General features: G+C 42.3%; 1 protein-coding gene across 2 annotated transcripts in view; it reads left to right on the top strand.

Annotated features, from left to right (window-relative positions):
* The first annotated feature begins 352 nt into the window (after positions 1–352).
* The window catches only part of LOC133968134 (band 4.1-like protein 3), a 35192-nt gene continuing 15263 nt past the window's right edge, over positions 353–20281 (top strand). Inside the window, exons 1-12 of one of the 2 annotated variants that reach the window (XM_062403986.1) lie at positions 353–575; positions 7264–7463; positions 10028–10171; positions 15320–15424; positions 15624–15666; positions 15759–15834; positions 16040–16258; positions 16904–16991; positions 17893–17937; positions 18580–18732; positions 19360–19457; positions 19874–20049. In XM_062403986.1, the coding sequence (XP_062259970.1) occupies positions 7275–7463; positions 10028–10171; positions 15320–15424; positions 15624–15666; positions 15759–15834; positions 16040–16258; positions 16904–16991; positions 17893–17937; positions 18580–18732; positions 19360–19457; positions 19874–20049 (1336 nt within the window). In that variant the 5' untranslated portion in view covers positions 353–575; positions 7264–7274. The remainder of the gene's footprint in view (positions 576–7263; positions 7464–10027; positions 10172–15319; positions 15425–15623; positions 15667–15758; positions 15835–16039; positions 16259–16903; positions 16992–17892; positions 17938–18579; positions 18733–19359; positions 19458–19873; positions 20050–20281) is intronic. The other variant, XM_062403985.1, reaches the window with a different exon arrangement.

Below are 20281 nucleotides of genomic sequence, written 5' to 3' on the forward strand. Positions count from 1 at the left end.
AGAGAAGCATTCAGGCTTGTGTTTTCTTTTTAAACTGTTTTATGATTAATTAATCATTTAGGTTGTCAGACGGTTTACTTTGTGTTTAAGTAAAGTTCAGTAAAGCATCTCGTTTCTATGCAAGTACAGAACTACGTGTACTTTGTGACATTCCATCGCTTATTCAGTTTCATTTAATCACATTTTGCTTTAAATAGAAATGACTCCCTGAGTGAAACAACACACCGTGTGTCTGTAATTGGTGTGTGTGTGTGTGTGTTTCTGATGGTGAAGTGTACGTGTGTTTGTGTATTAGTTTGTGTGTTACTGGTGGTGAGGTGTGTTTGTGTGTGTGTGTGTGTGTGTGTGTGTGTTTGAGTGCTTGATGGTGTGTGTGTGTCTATGTGTGTGTGTGTCTGACTACAACTGCCCCCGCTGTCCTGATCTCCCACAATTCTTCAGTGTCAGTAGTGGTGGAGTGTGATAGGCTGCCGGAGCAGCAGAGGGGGGAACTGCAGCAGAGTAGCACCGCTGTCAGGAAGCAGGAGCCCGCTAAACAACTCGCAGAACCAGCCGAGCAGCGACGGTTCTTCCCGGTAACGAACCTCCTCTTTGTTTCTACTGCCTTTTAGCTTGTTGACTCTTCAGACATCTTTAGCACCGGATGTCCGCAAGCGTCTCTTGTCCCGGGTTTAGCCTCGTGTAGCCTCGTTTGACCACAGCCAAGACGGTGACAGCGTCATTGACGTTAGAATCCGCTCCGGCTGTTCCCAGTCAGGCGGAGAAAACAGGGTCCGGTGGACGTGGCTCCGACGAGTGGGTCTCCGAGTCCCGCTGGTTGTCGTGTTGCAGAGTGTGTCTGTGTGTGTAAAGGAAACAACGAGCCGTCGAGTTAGAAAGTGAAAAGCTAGCGTGTATTTTCAAATGAATAACGAAGTGAGCAGCGGGCTAACGTGTGTGTGTGTGCGTGGGTTGGGGGGGACATGGGTGAAGACGACGCGGCAGAGATGCTTTGAATCAAACGTCTTCACACCGGGGGACAGGCGGCACGGACCCTGTCCCGTCCCGGTGGACATGTCACGGGGGTAGAACGGGTGAAACCTGCGGGATTCAGACACGACATCCCGGGCTGTTTGTGATCTGCAGTGCGGGTAGGCGTGGCCAGGAGGGGTGGGGGGCGGATTCCGCTGTTAGCATCCTCTCCCACCCCCCCCCCCCCCCCCCCCCCGGGCTCTGCATGCAATGGCCGGAGGTCTGACTTGACAATTTCATCAAGACCAGCACAGTGAGCTGTTGTTGCAGATGCACTGGAAGCTGCAGCTACATCACAGGGGGGGTGGGGGGGGGGGAGGAGGCCTTCGCTTCTCAGATCAAATATACTTTATTGTCCCCATGGGGACATTTATCTGGGGCCTAAGTGCTCCAGCAGCTGCAGAGCTGCACATTGTCCAACAAACAGAAAGGACATATCGGGGAAGAGCCAGAATGATAATGCAGAACTGAAGTGAGGTGAATATTATAATAAAAACTCTTAAAGGGATAGTTCACCAAAAATTGGAAATTAACTCTTTATTTACACAACACTAAGCCGACGGATGGATGGGGGGCTGAAGTGTTTGAGTCCAGAAAGCACTTTGGGAGTTTCAAGGGGAAACAGCACAAACCAGTTCCTTTTAAAGGTAACTCCAGTCTGATCCTGTGTTGTCATCCATGTGTCAGGAAGCCCCGGCATTCAAATCCAGATCGAGACGGCGTCATTTCCTCTTGTGTTTAGATCCTTATGGTCCGTTGTGATCCTCGTGAGTGCACAGCTCCAGTGGAGGATATCAGGGGACAGCTTCTCCATGTTTTTGTACGACTGTAAACTGAATATAACTGATGAGACAAGAAAAGCCACTTGAGGACAACACCACCAGGCTGTGGGACATGTTTGCCAGTTTGTCCATTATATTAATTGGCAGGATAGCCGTCAAATGCAACAGCTTCTTTTCAGTGTCATGATTCGATTTATGCTTTCATTTTACAGTATGGCATGCATTTAAATACAACTGCTCTTTACAGGGTGTAGAAGGCTCTAAATAGCAATATTGAATAGTCTTTTAAATTCGTTTTGGGATTAAGGTTATAGTGGTTTCCAATTAGCAGGCAATCTAGAGACATACACAAATGACAGATGCATTTTAGCTGAGGCCAAGAACCCAAATTGCTCATTAGTAGTTTGAAATCAAGCTCCTGCTAGCATGGAAATCAAAAGCAAAACCACCCTTCTCCTCTCAACCCCCTCCTTCACACTGCTCCGCCCAGAGATGGTGACCTCGACCAGCAGCTAATACTCGATGGACCAGAAGCACGTTCACATATTGATCCACCAGTCTGAGCTCCCTGACTTAACCTCTGTCTTATTGTAATAACTAATCTCTGATTGGGTATTGACACCACCTCTCCACATTCTGATATTATTTGGAGAATATTTCACCTTAAATCATTATAAAAAGTGACGTGCTGCTCCTGTGACCCTTGTTTATGCTTGTGGAAAGAAATTATCAGTATATCAGTTTACAGCTGATTTACTGATTACCTATAGCTTAGCTCATAAAGTGCTTAATCCCCATCGACCAGTAGCTGTATAAGACCTTATTACAGAGAATTAGCTCTAATCTTTTACGTTTATAGGAGATTTTCCCCTTTGTCAAAGGAGTGGTAAAGATCGACTGAGTGCTAACTTCAGCAAACATGTAATTTAAGAATTGTTTTTCCTCTCAGCAACATCCGCGTTGTTGGTCTTTTGGCTTTCAAGGAAATAACCCCGGCCCTACGCAACAGCACAGCAACAAAGACAAACCGTTGTTGCACAAAGAAGTGCAAACGAGTCAGTCAAGTTGAGACGATATTAAGTTGTGTCTGTTGTATCCCTGAAAGCCTTTCTGCTGCAGACAGTAGAATGTGAACCCAGCGACCTCACAGCATTTATGGCATTCCTCGGCCAAAACAGCTCTGTGCTTAAAGTCACCTTCCTGAGACCAGTTTACCCTCTGGTGTTGAGCTGTCCAGTTTGGTCAGCGAGGCTTCAACTGAATGATCTTTCAAAATTCAGCCCCACCTCCTCTACCTTACGGTTATGATGTTTAGTTTGTGTGATGCTTTTGGAGGATGCATGTTTTGGGGCTTTTGAACTTTATATACAGAGCATAGGATTGCAGAAATAATAGAAACTCCTTAGTAAAATAAAATGCAGTACAACTACACCCTATATCCTATTTTTATAGGACTATTGTATTAAACTGTGTTAGTTCTACCATGTTTATCAATAAGTTTTAAATTTATTTGAGAGAAAAAAGCGATTCTACAAAGCACCGGCCTTGAGATGTTTTGCTGAGTCACTGATGTTACAATCCATCAGTATTTCCAGGAATTACCTAGTGGCAGTCTGCCATCGTCTTAATGCGTCTGCCACATTGTGACCCGACTGTAGTTGGACTGATGATCATCAGGTATCTGGTGAGAATTAGAAGACATTCTACTCTTTTGGTGGTGTAACACCTGTAAATTCTGGTTTAGCTGCTTCCCATGATGGACGTATAAGGCAGATAAAAGCACGACCCCGCCCCTCTGACTCTTCCAGCCACCTCTTCCAGCCTTGTTCTTAATTATTTATTTTAACCCCCCAAAAGATTACACTTATCAATGCGAATTCTGTCATTTGAAAAGCTGGAACCATGAAAACAACAACATTTGTGCTTGGAAAAGACTTAACAGTTGAACATGACTGTTGAAGATAATTTAATATTTTTATCGCATCAGCTCTACAAAATGAATCATCAAAAATGTCTTCTCTAAAGTAGTAGGTCTGCTTTCGTAACAGTACAGCTTCTACGCAGTGGTTGTACTCTATGCATCAGGAGCTGAATATAACGTTGCATCTATAATAAGTAACTGCAGTTCACAGTATTCAATGAATGCCATGAATCTACTACATATGTACGGCGATAACAGACTCTGAAGGACCTTGTTTGCCTCTGAGAAGACGTGTCAGGACAAAACGCATCAATAATGTTGTTTGTTGTTTCTGAAGTCTGGATAGATGAAAACACTTTGGGGATCCGTAACCCCTCAGCAGAGGTGTCTCGTTTGAGTGGCCAGGCCAGCTACATGGTATCCTGTTACAGTAGCTGGGTTGCTGTGTAACAGCTGTCAGCCCTGCAGACATGTGGAGGGGTCACATCATACGCGGCGGGCCCACTCGGGATGGGCTGGGATGTGTCAGAAAACACAGGCCATACTCCTCCATGTAACCTCTATAAGCCCCCAGGGAGGGGGTTGTGGGAGTGGGGGCAGGAGTGGAGGGGATGGGACCAGCTGTGGTGTACTTCAGCTAATATCACTCAGCCCAGATGGCAACTCCTCATCATCCTCTGTAAATGTGAGTGTGACTTTCCAACAGTGTGTTTTTATGATTATAAATGGACCTTATAATGGAGATTGGCATTTGCATTTATAGTCACCGATCAATTGTGTATTATAGCTTTTTAATGATACGCCTGTGCAGAGTGTGTGTGGCATGGACATGAGCCTTGTCTCTGTGTTGTTATTTTATTTCTGGTTTAACTAGTTTGTTCAGTGGCGCACATGGTTTGATCAACTTTGGTTTAGTTTTGATTCATTTTGGAAAGAAGATGTTTGTTTCTGAAAGACTTGAAATCTTTCCAGAAGCCACATTAATACTGAGAGCATTAGGTTCTGTTTTCCAATGACATTTGAGTAAAAAAGTGTTTCCTAATCTGAAAGGTTCAATTCATGAAGACCATTTGCATTTTGTTCTGCTCTTACCATTGTTTTCGTTTCTCTCTTCAGTAACAGTGGTCGTCATACTAACTGCTGAGTAATCTTTTATTCCTTAGTCATACCAATGCAAAGGAAACTTCCCAGTTTGCCCAGTTCACAAAACGTCACTTTCAGAGTCACTGGATCACTGTGCAATTCACACCACAAGACTTTCTGTCCTGTGATCCGGAGTCTCAACTGAAGGGCAACAGGTCACACTCAAGGCAGCAGCTAGTCGTTTTATTTTGGATATAAAGAAAACAACCACTTACAACTGAATCGTTTTGCCTTCTATGCAAATAGACATTTTAACCTTTTTTATAAGATTCACAAAGGGATTCAATAAGATTTGGATTTGATAATATGCTGCTGAACATCATTTCCATTTCCTGTGTGACAGAGGATTTTTCCGGGTAAAAACCTGCCAAACACAAATCATTTATTATTCAGAACGCAAAAGGCTTCATGACCCTGAGGGATTGGAGTCTCGTTTCATGAGATTACTCAGGAAGAAAGCGGCAAAACGTGTTTATTTATTGAAACAATCAAGGGTGATTGGATCAAATAGACTTTCATTGAATCTTTTACTCGGCATGATAAGGCCAAATTGGCGCCTCTGTATATTTGGAGTAATCCAAGGCGCTAAATGAGTTGTGAATACAGCTTTCTGAATGCATAATGTATGTGCCAGTCCATGGTGAGGGTCGCATACAAGGCTACTGTGTGGGCTGTTGTTTGGTCATGTGAAGAGTGCCTGTCACCAGTGACTGAACGTATTCTTCCTCCATTTCTATGGTGCTAAGATGTTCCTTTCTTCCCCTCCTACCATAGTTCCTGTTTCATTGGGGGGGTTAAGAGAGGCAAAGGTTACTGTGCAACTGTAATCAGTCCGCTGATTACTGAACCGCTCCTCAGTTCTGCCCCCCGCGGTGCAGTAAGAAAACAGCAGCGAGGATTTGACTGGATTTTGGTTGAATTCAGTTGAGTGGTTTTTATCTTCATGTTCTTTTAAAAGCAAGTGTTGGAGATTGGATCTTGTGACTGCATCACTCCATTCACGTTGATGCCACTCAGGCCCATAGTCTCGCTTTGGTTATCTTTATAGACTCTTTATGGCACCGGAAATGACTTATATTCAGTGTGATCAGCATGTTGTGTTTGGTGACCCTTGATTCTTCAAACTCACACTCCTGCCTGATTTCTTTGAAAGCAAGTTAAGGAAACGCAGAAGAGACCTTAAGACTCCAAACTGATTTAACCCATTTTTTTGTCATCTATTTAAAAACTAAGCAATTCCCAACTTAACATATCAGTTTGCATTACAATACTACGTTTTAATGCCCAGTAACCACACCATTTTTTGAATAATGTAGTAAAGGCATGATGGGGCCACAGACCCCAGCTGTTCATACTCAAGCTATGTGCCTGCCTGTGTTTCGTCTCAGCGGACTATGTTGACACGTGGATCTTATCCAGTTTGTTTTTCTGACTGGAACAGTTTTGTAAAACATGTTGACCCCTCAAAACAACATGTGGCATTTTCAGATACTCAATAAATGTTGTTTGTTACGTTTTTTTTTCCAAACCACAACTCTCCATTGTGGTTGTTTCAGTTGTTCATCAGTGTGTAGAAGTTCAGGGATCACCTCAGCCCTCAGTGTTGTGTTGATGCAGAGGCTGACGTCCTCTGCCATGGCTGGAAGTCACTGATCCTCCCCGCAGCCATCCCACCCCAGCGTAAACACGGCCCTATAAATAGTGCTAAGGGAGAAGCATGCCAACAGCAGAATGACAGGCATCCGTACTACACACCCCAGATTCTAGGCATACCCCCCCCCCACACACACACAAAAAACTAAACAAAACAAAATGAAAACACATCCCCGATGCCAAAGCCTGCGGGTACGGTTAACTCAGGGTCCCCCGAGGGATCTGTCATCGTTGTTTGGCAAAACTGGCCATTAGATGTTTCCTCTCATTACCCAGCTTTTGGCTTCTTGGTCAGCATCTGTTGGCGCCGGTATGTTGCTATTCAAAGAGGGAGAAGGTCAAGCACGCTTACTAGTGCTGTTGGGATACTTGGGATGGTTGTGTGTTAATACTCCACGGAGGAACTCAGGGGAGGGTGCAATGAAAGAATGGTTACCAAATGATTCATACGTAATAAAATGGAGAAATGACTAATGAGAAAATCAACAGTTAGTTGCATCTGTAAATTCAATCAATTGTAAACCAGTTTAATCAAACCCCTCAGTGACGTCAAAGCACCGGCTGTCGCTGCACTTTCCATTATCAGCCAGTGACACGAATGGAAAAAGGATAAACTACTTCAGTTAATTTCAATTCAAACATTGTCCATTTGTCTGCATTTGAATCAAAGCATTTGCTCTGAAGAGCAACAGTAGGTCACTTCATAACAAGTCAGCTGACTCATCCATTTTTCCTCTTTATCCTCTACTTTAGTGTGATTTACCATGACAACTGAATCAGGCGCCGACGCAGAGGCCAAGCAGCCGCAGGAGAACAAGGAGACGGAGAAGGGGAAAGCTACAGCAGCAGCCTCCCAGGCGAGCCAGGCCGCAGCCGAGCCCACCTCACCTCTGAACCAACCGGAGCAGCTTCCAGCCGCTGTCGGACACAGCACCCCGGCCAGGAAAGAACAGGTCAGCCACTTCAGAACCACATTTACAACACAGGCCTGTCGGAACATGCAGGCCGACAAAACACCCAGCTAGCTGTCACGGACATCTGGACTAAATTTAAATCCACAATAATATCATCTTATTCAGCCCTCTTATTTTCTATGAGGCCTAATAATACACGTGAGTGTTTCGATTAAGGATGGATTGTCAGAATGTAAACACTCCACATATTCTCATATCGTAGGCTTGAATTTGAGAGAGAAAACACAATAGACACCATTCATTCTTCTCCTGAATGAATTATGTCTTTGTTTGAAAATGTTAAATGAACATGGGAAAGAAAATACTGACAACATGGTCCCAGAGGCCTGAGTGGTGCTTACAGCTCTGCATTAAAACATACCTGTTGCCAAATCTGTGCTTTGATTTTGAAATGCAGGGAGAAAACACAGATTGAGAAACCACAGACAAACTGTGGATGTCTTCTTTGGAAGCATTTTGTCAGGTGATTATACAGATTAGCACAACTGCACTCAGCTGTGGGAATGAAGAGTAGGGAAGCTACCGGAGTTTGTGAATGCTGGTTTGAGATCTGTAGTTTCAGGTAAAGAAATAATCAAATATCCGTTACGTTTGATTTTGAACATCCGGTAGTGAGAGGGAGTGAATCACATGATATTCAGTTGGCTGAAAAGTACACATTCTTAAAAAATGTGAAAACAATTTTTGCTTTTAGAGAAGAGCATTGAGAAGAAATTGGTATTTATATATTCTGCTGTGAAACAGTGGACACCCCAGTTCTTCTATCTTCTATGAATACAAATATGGCCAGTGGCCTGTACATGTTATAAAGGCAGACAGCCCAGGTAGCTTCTGATGTCATCTGAATACTGAGTGCCTGTCTGCTGGTTTTGGCCCGAACAACCTCCAGGGCTCAGTATCTAATCGATCTGGAGATCAGATTTCCAGGGCTTTGAAACTACAGCCAATTCCTTGCTTTAGTACAACTTTAGCCAGCAGTACAGTACATGCATACAGATTTGGTCTTCAGGATGGGCTACCTTGGATATCACAAAATTGGTTGGTGATTTAGCCCAAGGCACAACTCGCTTTAAAGAGCACCATGTGTACGAGCTTTAAATCAAACCAGTTCACCTGTAGGATGTTTACTAATTGCACAAGGTATGAAACGCATTTCATCAGAAAGAAATTGATTTGTTAATTTGTTTAACCTGAAGAGCAGGAAACACATTTATAATTCTATTGAAAAAAGGTTTGTTTGGTATATGTGCTCTCAGACTGCATTAGAGGAGGGATTCGCTCTGAGCTGTCTGTTCTTATTATTGTGACTCCACGATGGCCAGGTCAGCGACCTTCTGCTGTTCCGTCCCATTCTCGTGAAGACAGAGGGAAGACGAAGGGATTAGACTTATCAAAGGCCACTGGGACAAACACTTTGTTGTTCATAACTCAAATCGATTTCTCTAATGTGGTAACTGGATAAAATAGTGAAGTGGTAAAATGTTATTTCCCAAAGGGCATCTTCACTGTGACGTCATATCATAAGTTGTGTCTTCCTCCCTGGTCATGATTCATCCACAATTCAGGAACAGAAAGCAAGATTGTGACCATATTTTCTGCTACTGGTGACATTGATAGAAATGTGGTTTTACCAAAGTATTTAGCATTTGAGCGGTAGTCCACTCTGGAACAAACAACACTCTGATGTTGACACAACGAGAGCAATGCCCCTGGCACAGCCCTCATCATGTCACACTGAGGGTGAAGGATGAGGCTCTGCCATTGTCGGATTTGTGTGAATTAGCAGAAACATGGCTGAAAGATATCACAGCAACGTGATGAAACCCAGTCAGTCATTGCTGTGATGCATCCGTGAAGTGTCCTCTGTTTACAGTTCCTCTACTGGGATTTCATTCATCTGTGACACTTGTCTCTGTCGCTCATTAATCCCCAATGAAAGCTTAGAACACATTCTTTGGTATTCTTTGGAAAGTTGAAGTAAATCATATCTAAGTTAAGCTGTTACGTCAATTCTCATTCAAAAAAGAAAAAATTATCCTTATTGTCTTACGGTTCCAAAGTTCCTCTGAAGAACAAGATAAGAAATTTGCAATGTGGGAAAGAAAGTGGGTGTTAAATCCATTTTGTGTGCGATCAAGAAAAAAAGAAATGTGTCTGAGCTCGAGGCTTCTTTTTCAGCATAAAGTCAGTCAGGAAGGCTTTGTTTTCAGCCAAGTGGAAAATTGGATTTTCTGTGTTTAAGACAAAATGGCGGTACAACTCTAGGTCCTCTCAGTGGGACCTGATTACATTCACTCAGGTTCCCAGTCGTGGTTTTGTGAGGTTTTGGAAATGTGACAGCACTGCACTACATCAAAAATCCTTTAAGTCAGTCTGAGGCAGTTAGGTAAGGAAATGGTGTGAAGAAAGTATTTCTACGTCCAGTAAAAAATCATTTAAGTCTCAATCAGAATTATTTTATTCATCCAGTGAAATAGACACAGAGTCCATACAGACCGTATGTACCCATTGGTGTTAAATTGCACTTGTTCCCTTTGTCTCAGGAGCCGCAGGAAGAGGACCAGGAATCCCACAGGTCGTCCCTCAGTCGTCTGTCCAAGTCTCCATTGAGAGGAGTGAAGAAGGTGAAGATCATGCAGTGCAAGGTCTCCCTGCTGGATGGCTCGGACTTCACACTCGATGTGGAGGTTGGTACTGTGTCATTATTTATACTAATTTTGTCTTGTCTATATTTCAAAAGGTGTTAAACACTTGAAAAATGAACATCCATCTGCGTCAAGACTGAAGCACTGTCTTTTTGTTAAATATGAATCAGAGCTGGTTCAGTCTGAATTAATGTATAAGCTCTTTTGCTTTAGATAGAGAAGCGGCAGATTAATTTCAAACAACTATCACTTGGCCTTTTGAATTACCTTGCCTCAATGCAGCAGCACTAATGATATTTGCATTTTAATAATTATATTGGGTTATAAACGCTATTGTTGGGTCCTGTTGCACTGTAGTCCTACTTAAAAAAACAATTTAGTTTGCAGAAATGGAGGAACATGGCTCATGGAAAAGTTCTCTTCATTTCAATAAACAAATAATGCATCATGCAGCACTGTTTACCCAGAGGGTTACAAAACATTCAATTTATGGCCCATAGAGAACAACTTGAATGTCTGCATTGATATTCAAATACAAGTGTCCCACAAAAAGGAGATGAAACCCTTGAGAGTTTGTGTCTGGATTCCTTCGTATATATCTGTCCACTGACACTTGGCCTGCTGTAATAAAATAGAATAAAAATCGAATATTTTTTGGCAATGCGTCTTAGAAACAGGGATTTCATAGATTTCACTGTGCATTTGGATTCAGCCAAATTGCTTTGGGGGATTTGTTTCTCCTCCAAAGCTTCTTCCCTGCAGTCTTGTGAGGAAAAAAATAAAATCACGTAACAGCCCTTAAATGTTTAGTTCGTACTTCAAAGCTCATCGGCGATCCAGAAATAAATCCTGCGAGGGAAAGGAAACCGACAGTCACTGCAAAATACGTGCCTTTGTCTTGTAAATGCGAAGCTAGCAACCTCACCATCCCAGCAGTGTTGCTTTTATTATAATATGGAGAAGTTAAATACTGCAGTGGGATGTTTGTGAGGAGGAGGAAAGGAGCATGGGTTGGTTGTCGATCACAATGGGTTAGAATGAGAGAGCAGGGTGAGGTGATGAATGGCTGCGTCAGTTTCTCAGCTGGAGTCTGGACAATTAGCCCAAAATGGTCATATTTAAAAATAGTATGTTCTCTAAATCGTATTGACTATTGAGAGTGGTAACCAGAGGAAGGCTGTGATATTTGGGGACACTGCACATCTTAAGTCTTATAAAGAGACCACAGTCAGTCATAGTAGCAGCTTTCTGCCTTCAAACAGTCGTCTCTTTCTCAGAACTTCATGAATTCAAAAAGAAATCTGACCAGTGAACTCACCTGACATTTCACTCTAGCTTACTTTCTTCCCAAACAATACAAAATGGAGCCTTTTCTCAGGCTTGTGTGGCTTTCAACTTTTTGTACTTTTTCCCCCCAATAATGTGTGCGGGGCTGAAGTAAAGAGCCAGACCTTTCTTCTCGGGTCTCCTCTGAGCAGATTCCTTCCCACCAGGGGTTTGGATCGAAAGATAATCCCACTGTTTTGGGTGGTGGCGGTGAGGTGAGGCGTTCTAACTGTGACACAGGAGCATTTGTTGGAGGGAATCAGTGTCACTGACTTGCGTTGGCAGCATTACTTGATGTCCCGCTGAGACCAGGGAAGGATTCTTAAGGACAAGGAGCTGGAAACGAGGGTCAATGTGGGCGACTTGTTGTTGTGTGTTTCTGCAGTGCCGCTGATTTGAAAGGATTTTGCTCAGAGAGATGTGCTAATGCTCTGTTTGATGGTAAATAGATACTGTAGGTAATGTAATGAGAATTCCCCCTGGTACTGCATCTAATATACCTGAAGATATTATGTATTTGAATTAGAGCACGATCGATGTGGATTTGTGGGAATCAAACACAAAGAACTCGAATTGAGAAAAGTAACTTAATTATTTTTCTGTGGCTTTGGCGCCAACCTGACTGTTGAGTGAAAGCAGAGCACTATACCATAAAGATGGTGGACTTGCAATTGTGATGCTCAATAACAAATGAATGCCGCGGAAACATCCATGACTTAATGTAGGTCAAGCTGGACATTGGATCTGACATTTCCCACAATGCAGTTTAGTTGTCTCTTTCATTACGCACTCCCTGTCTGGGAAATGTTAATCTCTTTTAAACTCTTTTTTTACTCAGTGATATTGTATTCTATTATTTGTACCCATCATTTCTCTATTTTTTATTTCCCCTAGAAAGAATAATAAGAGATCTCCAAGGTAAAGCTGAGACAATCCTTATAACACCAGGGCTGCATCTCCATTTACCAACTGCCTTTACTGGATAATATCTCTTATGATGAGTATACTGATATTAAAAAAAAATAGATGACAGTAACACAACAAAATTCGTATATATTTCATAAATGAAGAGACACGAACGATTCTTCAATTATCTAAGTGAATTAACTAAAGTGGTATGAGCACTAAATCAATAATTGACCTTTTGAGAGATGATTTCAATTTATTTGAGAACACATTTCTTAGAAGATATTGATTTTTATCATCCTTCCGATATGGAGTATAGACCAGAGGCCATTAATTACGTTCTCCTGCAGTTGAGCTTTAACTATATAAGCACAACAACCTTCTATCTAATTCTCATTTAATCTATTTGGACCCTCCTTTAAAGCAAGATTATATTTCTCAAGGGGCTTATTCTTAATTTAATCAGCCTACTGTCTGATAATGTGTTATAGAAATGTAAATCCCTGTTAAAAGTGTATTTGTGTCTTATAGTTACAGTATTGAATCATCTTATTCCATCTTGTAATCTCCAGCGCTGCTTCCTGGGTCTTGCTCATTGTTTCCAGACAGTGACGGCCATTAGATGAGGAATACTTAGAGCTAACCTTGGTGTAGAGGTCATTAGAGGGAATGTGAGACGACGGATCCAGGAGAGACACAAACTGGAATGAATGAGTTATCATCCCATAGCTAAAATCAGTAAAAAGCCACAAATTTACCTAGAATTATGTTCTGCATCGTTATCAAACAGAATCTCACACGCATTTATAATGTAACGTTATCAGGCTGGTGCTTGGTTTCATTTTTCATCCAACAAACAAGTAATTTATCAACTGCTTCTCCTTTCTCAACATGTTGCAAAAAACTAATTTCTAAACCGATTACATTTCATCTCAGATCTGCTAGGGACACTTCAGCAAACGTTTGTATTCTTAATTGAACAATCATGTCTCATCTGATTCTTCACATCCTCGCTACAGAATCAGGCACCTTTTTAATTCAAGCAATATCACAGAATCAAGCTTTGCTAATGATGCAGTGATGGTGCACGAGGTTGATGCTAGTTGATGTACAATACCTCAAATCACAGTAACAATGTCTTCATGACTATAGTCTATCCAGTTGTTACCAATACCCACAGAAAGGGTTTCATGAAAAACAAATTACTTACAATATAAAAGCAAATTACAACAAATAGGTGAGCAACCATGAAGGAAGAAACATGATCATTCTCTATACAGTTTTTGTCTGAAAATAGTGAAAGTAAAACGAAGCAGACCTGATCTATGGCAGGTCAGCTTATGGTTTCTGACACAGTGATACAGGGTAGGTCAGAGGATCCTTTAGAGAATTGCCAGGGAGTCCTCATCCTCCCCCCCGATCCCATTTAAACTCATCCAGAAATGTCAAGATTTGACATTTTTATCCCCCTGACCCTGTAGCTTTCCAGCTCAACTGAAATGTGCCTGCATAATCGTTTTCTATCATTTTCTGTGACAGAACCTCCTCCGCTCCACTTCAGAGGCTGGTATTTCTCATTAGAGGGGGGGGGGGGATAATCCCACGCCTCACTTTGTTGTTGTTATATATCAAAGAAAAATGGTCTGCAGATAAATAAATGAAGGAAATAGTCACTAATAGTTGTATAACAAGTATTAAAACAAAGTATTAAAGTATTCCATAAAATCATTATGAATCTCCAGTCGCAGTTTAATATGACGTCAATTTTCCATCCAGCTTCCTGCTGTTTCCATTTTCCTCAACAACCAGATCAGCCAGTGGAATCTGTTGCTCTCCTAACATGCAGTCTGGTTTCTGGAGCTGGAGCTGTATCTCTCAGACAACTCCGTGACTGAGCCTTAACAGAGATTTGCAGATCCGTCTGTCTTGTGTGTGTGGAGGCTCTGTCATTAAAAGCCAGAGTTAAGTGTTGCATTGAAAAGCTGCTTGTCACAGCAAGGCAGCACTAGTCTGACATGACTCTGCTAATTCCCTCTGAGATGTTCTGATAGGATTAACTCTCTGCCACCAGCGGCTTTATAGCTCTCTTCAAATCACGCACTCACCCTGGAGTTCTCTCATAAAGAGGGCGTGGGTACGTTTGAAATATGTGCATGTAGACAATCACACAAATCAGCCACGTGTCGAGAGACTATATTGGTCCGCATCTGTTTCAAATCCCTGCCAGATGTGTGTTTATCCATATCAGGCAATACTGGGCCTGCATGTGAATCTGACAGATGCGACGGTGCGTTGTGACTCCTGCTGCTGAAATGTGGCAGTGGCTTTCGGCGCAGCAGACATGAGGAGCTGTCTTTGGCTCCGTCCAGGCAGGAGGCGTCTGTGTTGTGGCAACTCAGGCCTTAAAATATCCCGTGTGAGCCGAGCCATATGATTCTGAAGTGACACAGCTCCAGCTGATGACATCCCGCTCCCCCATCAGTGATGTGCAGTGGATCGGTGCTAAGCCTTCACATATCTGAGGTTCACCTTGAGCTCAGGAGTGTGAAGGTGTGTTTGTTGTATAATTTTATTTATACAGACGGAATTAATTGGTCCAGAGATGCCCAGATGGTAGAAAGCAGCTCCAGTGCCTTGAGGGTTTGCCTGTGCAGAAAGATTGCATCATGCAGCAGTGTAATGTGCTGCGTCATCACATTGTTATTGTAATTGGAAATATGTCACGTTGATGCACTGCAAAAATGTGTCTACAGTTAATATTCATTCAATTATCTCAAGATTAAAGGGGAACTATATACACCAGCAAACACCCTGAGATTTATAAACCTGTGATTTGGGGTGTCTTGATTAAAACTCTTTTAAAATACTCTGTATCTCTCGTTCTCATACTCCTACTGCTTATCATTTATTTCATTATATAGCAATACTGACTACTGGATGTTTTTTTTCCTCTCACAGAAACGAGCCAAGGGACAAGTGCTCCTTGACAAAGTGTGCGGTCACCTCAATCTGCTGGAGAAAGACTACTTCGGAATCACACACAAGGATGTAGAGAACCAGAAGGTGATTAAAAACAATTCACTGTATAATCAGCAAACTATCAACTACCGAACAAAACTTTCCTGAAGTCCTTAGGAAATAATATGATGAATCTGCTAAACATTCCCACAGAGCCAGAATGTCCAACTTTAGAAACTTGAGTTAGCAATATGCTCACAAAGTGGTGATGATTAATGTTTTTTTCTGTGGTTGTCTGTGGTAGAATTGGCTGGACCCCGGCAAGGAACTGAAGAAGCAGATAAGGAGTAAGTCTCATATCCTCCAGAATCCAGTGAAATGAGGTGCATCACCTCAAAAGGGCAGCTTTTAATAACTCAATGTCTTTTCTGTGTCTCAGCTGGTCCCTGGAACTTTGCATTCAACGTGAAGTTTTACCCCCCAGATCCCGCCCAGCTCACTGAGGATATCACAAGGTGAATAAGCAGCTCCCTTAGTAATGAGATTGTGGGTGTTTAAGCTTTAGTTTAATTTATTTGATGTCTAAAAACGTAGTTTAAATGGGAAAATAATTGATTATGTTGATGCAATTACATTAAAACCCACTTTCAAGGAAATGCACAAGAAAATCTAGACAAAATGTTTTTCTGATCTGGGTTGTGTCTCTTCTTCCTCACACAGGTACTATCTGTGCCTGCAGCTGAGAGATGATGTGGTGTCAGGGCGCCTGCCCTGCTCATTCGCCACCCACACAGTACTGGGTTCCTACGCAGTGCAGTCTGAACTGGGAGACTATGACCCTGAAGAACTGGGCAGCGACTACATCAGCGAACTGCGCTTCGCACCCAACCAGACCAAAGAGCTCGAGGAGAAGGTCATGGAACTCCACAAGAGCTACAAGTTAGTCTCAACCTCTATTTTGAAAAACGATTTTATAGCTAACTTTGATTTGTGCACAAACCCTCTTAAGGAGAAACTGTATCATGTGAACCAACCAAAACGTGTCTAGCTGAAGCAGAAAATGCACTTATTTTGAAGCTGGAAAATAGGTTTTCAGGTCGTTGAACCTTAAAACCTTTAGTCAGTCTGGTTAACCGGTGGGACTTTAACATCCAGGATTAATGATATTCTTTGAAAGGCAACACGTCTGCAGACACTGGATTTATGTTTTCTTATAAATGGATCCAGCTGGCGTTCCTTTTGTCTGAGCCCCCTGTTCTCCCTGTATTACAGTGATTTGTGTGTAATTTGATGCAGTCCTGTCTCGCCCTGTGGGTGGAGCAAGGCTATGGCAGTGCCAGGATTAGAGTTTCCCTGAAGGCCTCTATGCTAAAAGTGGATGCACTCATGGTTATCTGTGTCGCTTCAGTTGAAAGCATCCATAAAAACAACCATTTCCCAGAAAGCTCTTATACAATAAATCAGTGAATTATCCCTGTTCAGATCTCATAGGACTGCTCTTGAATACAACATCGGTCTGAAAGCATCAAATCGTTCTTTTTTGTAGTTTCCATTTGTTGACTTTGTTGGTTCCGTCTTTATCAGGGGGATGACACCGGGCGAGGCGGAGATACACTTCTTGGAAAACGCCAAGAAGTTGTCCATGTATGGTGTGGACCTCCACCACGCCAAGGTAACAAGTCGCTATGAACCTTTAACTGCTTGTATGGTGTTCATTTAGATATTTGTAAAAAATGTCACATCCTTTTACAATATATTATTTAACAGTTCCTAAAATTCAAACCACAATGCCTGTCTCCAGCATTCATGCTAAGCTAAGCTAACCAGCTGCTGGGTGTAGCTTAATATTTATCTTAACAATCGTAATTGGTATCTGTTCATATGTTTAACCTAATGTCTCCAGGAATTGGTAAATGGCTTGAAGCTGCATTAAGACTTTTTCAACTAATGTGATGAACATGTATTTTGTATTCTCTCTCTATGCAATCTAACACATCGCAATCATGCACTCAGTAGTGACGCTTTCCACCACAACACCGCTGCTTCCGAAACATCATGGCTGCCACAGAAATGCCTCTGCTGCACCACCGATTGACTGAATTTATTTCACTTCTACCGTGGATCTGGGGCTAAAGGGGTAGGGGGAGAAAGGGGCAGGATGGGGTGGAGCCCGGCTCGGCCTTCCTTTTGCTCGTCTAATCTGCCAGCCAGATGGGATCAAACACTTGATTAGAACACAGGCAGTAAGTGAAGAGCTGCAGTATGACAGCAGGACGGCTGTCATCATAAAAGAAAATTACACTCATCAGTCTCGATATGAATCTGTTATCCAAAGCGCTTTGAAAGTCAAAATGGGTGTAGATGTGAGTGATGGGGAGGATATTGCCTACGCAGATTTAGATCAGAATGGAGGAGATGACAGAGACGAGCACGCGGCCTTGAACAAACCGAGTCGACAACAATGATCGGCATCGCTTCTGTGAGACACCGTTTTGATACATGAGAGAAAATATGTACACATATCAGACCAGCATCCCTCTTTTGTCTTCTCTCCTCTCTCATTAAATGCAAAGTTGGTAGGGAGCCTCTATGAAAGCTTGGCTCCAGCTTTGGGAGAGGTAAGAGGCTGCATCTCATGTGCTTACCCAAGTGTGTGAGTGTGTGTGTGTGCTTTTTTTTCGTCTTCTCGTGCATGGTTACATACAAATTTGTCACTTTCAACATCCCATTGTTACTTTAGACTGGTTGTTCTTGCTTGGGACCAGAGCCTCCCTCTCCGAACCTGTTATCAGTGGTTTCACCTGCTCGTCTCATGCTTTCTGCAGTGAAGAGCGTCATTTTGTGCCTCATCCACCATTTCCCAAGACTTCACTGTCGCTTTTGCCAACTCTCACTCACTTTGTGCCCCGTTTGAATCACCGTTCAACAGCAACACAGCCTGCATAGAGAAGATAAGAGTTTGCCTGAATTCATTAGTCCATCACTTGCCTGCTTTACCCTTCTATTATCAAAAGTTAGCTCTGTTCGAGTCTAATTACACCTGCTGTGCCCTGGCTCCCGAAAACCCCCATACTCAGAGTTTGTCAAAATCAGAGTTTATCTTTAGCAGAACTGGAAGAGAAGAGCACCGTTGTTCTTAAGCTTCTCCTTTTTCAGGGATCGTTACACATTTTTAAGGAGATTCCCTAAACTAATTTACATTTTTTGTGTGTTTTGTCTTGTCATTTCTTTGTGTGTCTATGTTAATGTGATGTCTGCAGGACTCTGAGGGTGTAGAGATCATGCTGGGCGTTTGCGCAAGTGGCCTCCTCATCTACAGAGACCGGTTGCGGATCAACAGGTTCGCCTGGCCCAAAATCCTCAAGATCTCCTACAAGAGGAACAATTTCTACATCAAAATCCGACCCGGCGAGGTAAAGAGATATTCGTCTATTCGTGACAGCTCAATTAAAAAGATAAATTAGAAAGAGATGTATTCATATGAAAGCTGCTGTGCTCACTATCTCCCCAAAACGCTCCATCCATTTCTTATCCTGTGTTTACTGTGACACATCATGCTCTCACTACAGCAGCTAGAATTTACTTCTGTTTCAGCTAAATTTAGTAAGTGCACCACAACTGCATAACTGCTGCTGCTGAAATATTGTTTCTGAAGTTCTGAGCTTTCTGCAGATATATAGAAATGCAGTCTTTTTCCTCTCTACATTTTCCTAACCCCATATATCTTACATCGCTCTATTTACTTATGTAAACTTTCATTGGAGTGGCTTTGTTATGTGTGAAGCTGTTTTACATAGGAAATGTAAAGATTTGTTCTTTTACAGTTTTTCACTATTTGCATAATGCTAATTTTTTACATTACTATTTACAATGGATTAAAGTCGTTATTTCTCTATAGGTTTGTTTACAAACTGGTGAAATGTCTACAATTATCACTGCACTATACATTAAGGGAGAAATGGGATTCACAATAAATGAGTAGGCAAGGTTAAAGTCACCTGTAGAGAATCTGACTACAGTGTTTAATCTGTGCTTTGCAGTTTGAACAGTTTGAAAGCACAATCGGTTTCAAGCTACCAAATCATCGCGCTGCCAAAAGGCTCTGGAAGGTCTGTGTCGAGCATCATACCTTTTTCAGGTAAGAAATAAACAAAGAAATGGTTTCTCAAATAGCATGTAGGCTTTTAATTTAAAACAAACATTGGGTCCATCCTAAAGTAAATAAACTACCTTGTTTTCCAAAAATCAGTTTTAAGTGAGCTTGCCAACCGTGCAGACATGAATTTTTATGATAACCAACTTAAATGTTTGATTTATTGAAGCAGTGCTCAGGCTATTGGTAGCTCTTGCAATTTGGAAAACATGCAGAGTAGCTTTGTGCTGCTTTAGGCAAAAAAACTGGTCTCCTGGGTTCTTTTGTGTAGCGAGTCCACCCCGAAGGCTCTCGGGAGAGTATTCAAATTAGCAGGAGTTCTAATTATTTTCACAGCGCTCGGCTTAAATCTGTGTTCTGTTTTCGTGATGACTAATGTGAGTGTTTGTAACTGGCGACAGGCTCGTATCCCCAGAGGCACCACCGAAGAAGTTCATGAGCCTCGGTTCCAAGTTCCGCTACAGTGGCAGAACGCAGGCTCAGACCCGCAAAGCCAGCTCCAGCATCATCAGACCTGCTCCGTTCTTTGAGCGCTCGGCCAGCAAACGCTACAACATGTCCCTCAGCTTAGATGGAGGTGAGGAGCTGTTTATTTACTGGCCACAAGCCCCATCAAAGTTGAAATGCTGTCAACTCCACCACTTTTGTTTATTTACCCAGTTTGTATTTTTGATTCCTTGTTTTTGTCAACTGCAGAATTTAAACAACAAAACAAAATAGAGCTGAATCAAATAACGGGGAAAAACATAAAGCCCTTGTAACACTTGTGCAGTTAAGCGACCGAGAAATCAAACCTTTGATTTCCCTGC

Source organism: Platichthys flesus, chromosome 14, assembly GCF_949316205.1.
Source record: "Platichthys flesus chromosome 14, fPlaFle2.1, whole genome shotgun sequence".
NCBI classification, from domain to species: Eukaryota; Metazoa; Chordata; class Actinopteri; order Pleuronectiformes; family Pleuronectidae; genus Platichthys; species Platichthys flesus.